At 57.8% G+C, this 784-nt stretch overlaps 1 protein-coding gene across 1 annotated transcript in view; it reads left to right on the top strand.

Moving 5' to 3' along the window:
- The window catches only part of AP5Z1 (adaptor related protein complex 5 subunit zeta 1), a 10,401-nt gene that overhangs the window by 2,730 nt on the left and 6,887 nt on the right, over positions 1 to 784 (top strand). Inside the window, exon 4 of the mRNA XM_007447089.1 lies at positions 489 to 722. Within this exon, the coding sequence (XP_007447151.1) occupies positions 489 to 722 (234 nt within the window). The remainder of the gene's footprint in view (positions 1 to 488; positions 723 to 784) is intronic.

Raw genomic sequence — 784 nt, 5'->3', positions numbered from 1 at the left:
GCCGAAGCTCCCAGCGCGGTGACTTGTGGCCACGTTGCTTTTTCTTGCCTTTTGGGCTGGAGTAAGTCTAGAACCAGGCTTCCGTTTTGAGGCTTGCTTCAGCATCTTACCTGTTATAAATGCTCAACAGATAAATTTTTAAATTAAGCATTAGCGTAATGTGTCATAACATTTGACCTTTCATTTTTGATTCTCGTTCCCAGAAGTTAAAGGCTCACTGAAGGAATCTTTTGAAAAGCAACTGGTTTCAGACTAAACCCCCCCCTTACTTTTGACTCGTAAACCAATCGGTTTGTGCTTCTGGTCCTGGAATAACAATCCGAATGCGTGGAGGTTTGCTGTAGTAACCGCTGAAGTGAGGGTCCCCCGCCTCGCGGCGGGGAGCAAGGACCCAGGCCGGGTACCCAGTCAGCGGGTTCGTCACAAGAGGCCCGGTGGTGCTGGAACCACCTTCCTCCACGACACCTGGCTTGTTCTCTGCTCAGCAGGGACAGTCCCCAGCCCGAGAGCCGTCCTGTCACAGCTCAGGGCGGCGTTTCCGGGTCCCTCGTCGCCGGGTTGCCGACGCCGTCATCCTTGTTCAGGGAGCTCCGGGACGAGGAGCTGGGGAGGCTCTGTGCCCGGGTCTGTGCGCTACTGCGAGAGGAGAACTGGGGTCCCGACGCCTCGGACGCCCTGCGGAGGCTCTTCCTCATCGTCTCGGCCACGAAATACAGCAGGAGGTGAGCGCATGCGTCCCTGGGGCATCACGGGGCGGGGGGCGGTGCCTGGCCTGGCCCGGCCC

This window comes from Lipotes vexillifer, unplaced genomic scaffold (genome assembly GCF_000442215.2).
Source record: "Lipotes vexillifer unplaced genomic scaffold, Lipotes_vexillifer_v1.1 scaffold625, whole genome shotgun sequence".
In the NCBI taxonomy this organism is placed as follows: Eukaryota; Metazoa; Chordata; class Mammalia; order Artiodactyla; family Lipotidae; genus Lipotes; species Lipotes vexillifer.
The sequence above is the reverse complement of the archived record's forward strand: the minus strand, read 5'-3'. Positions and strand labels throughout refer to the sequence as shown.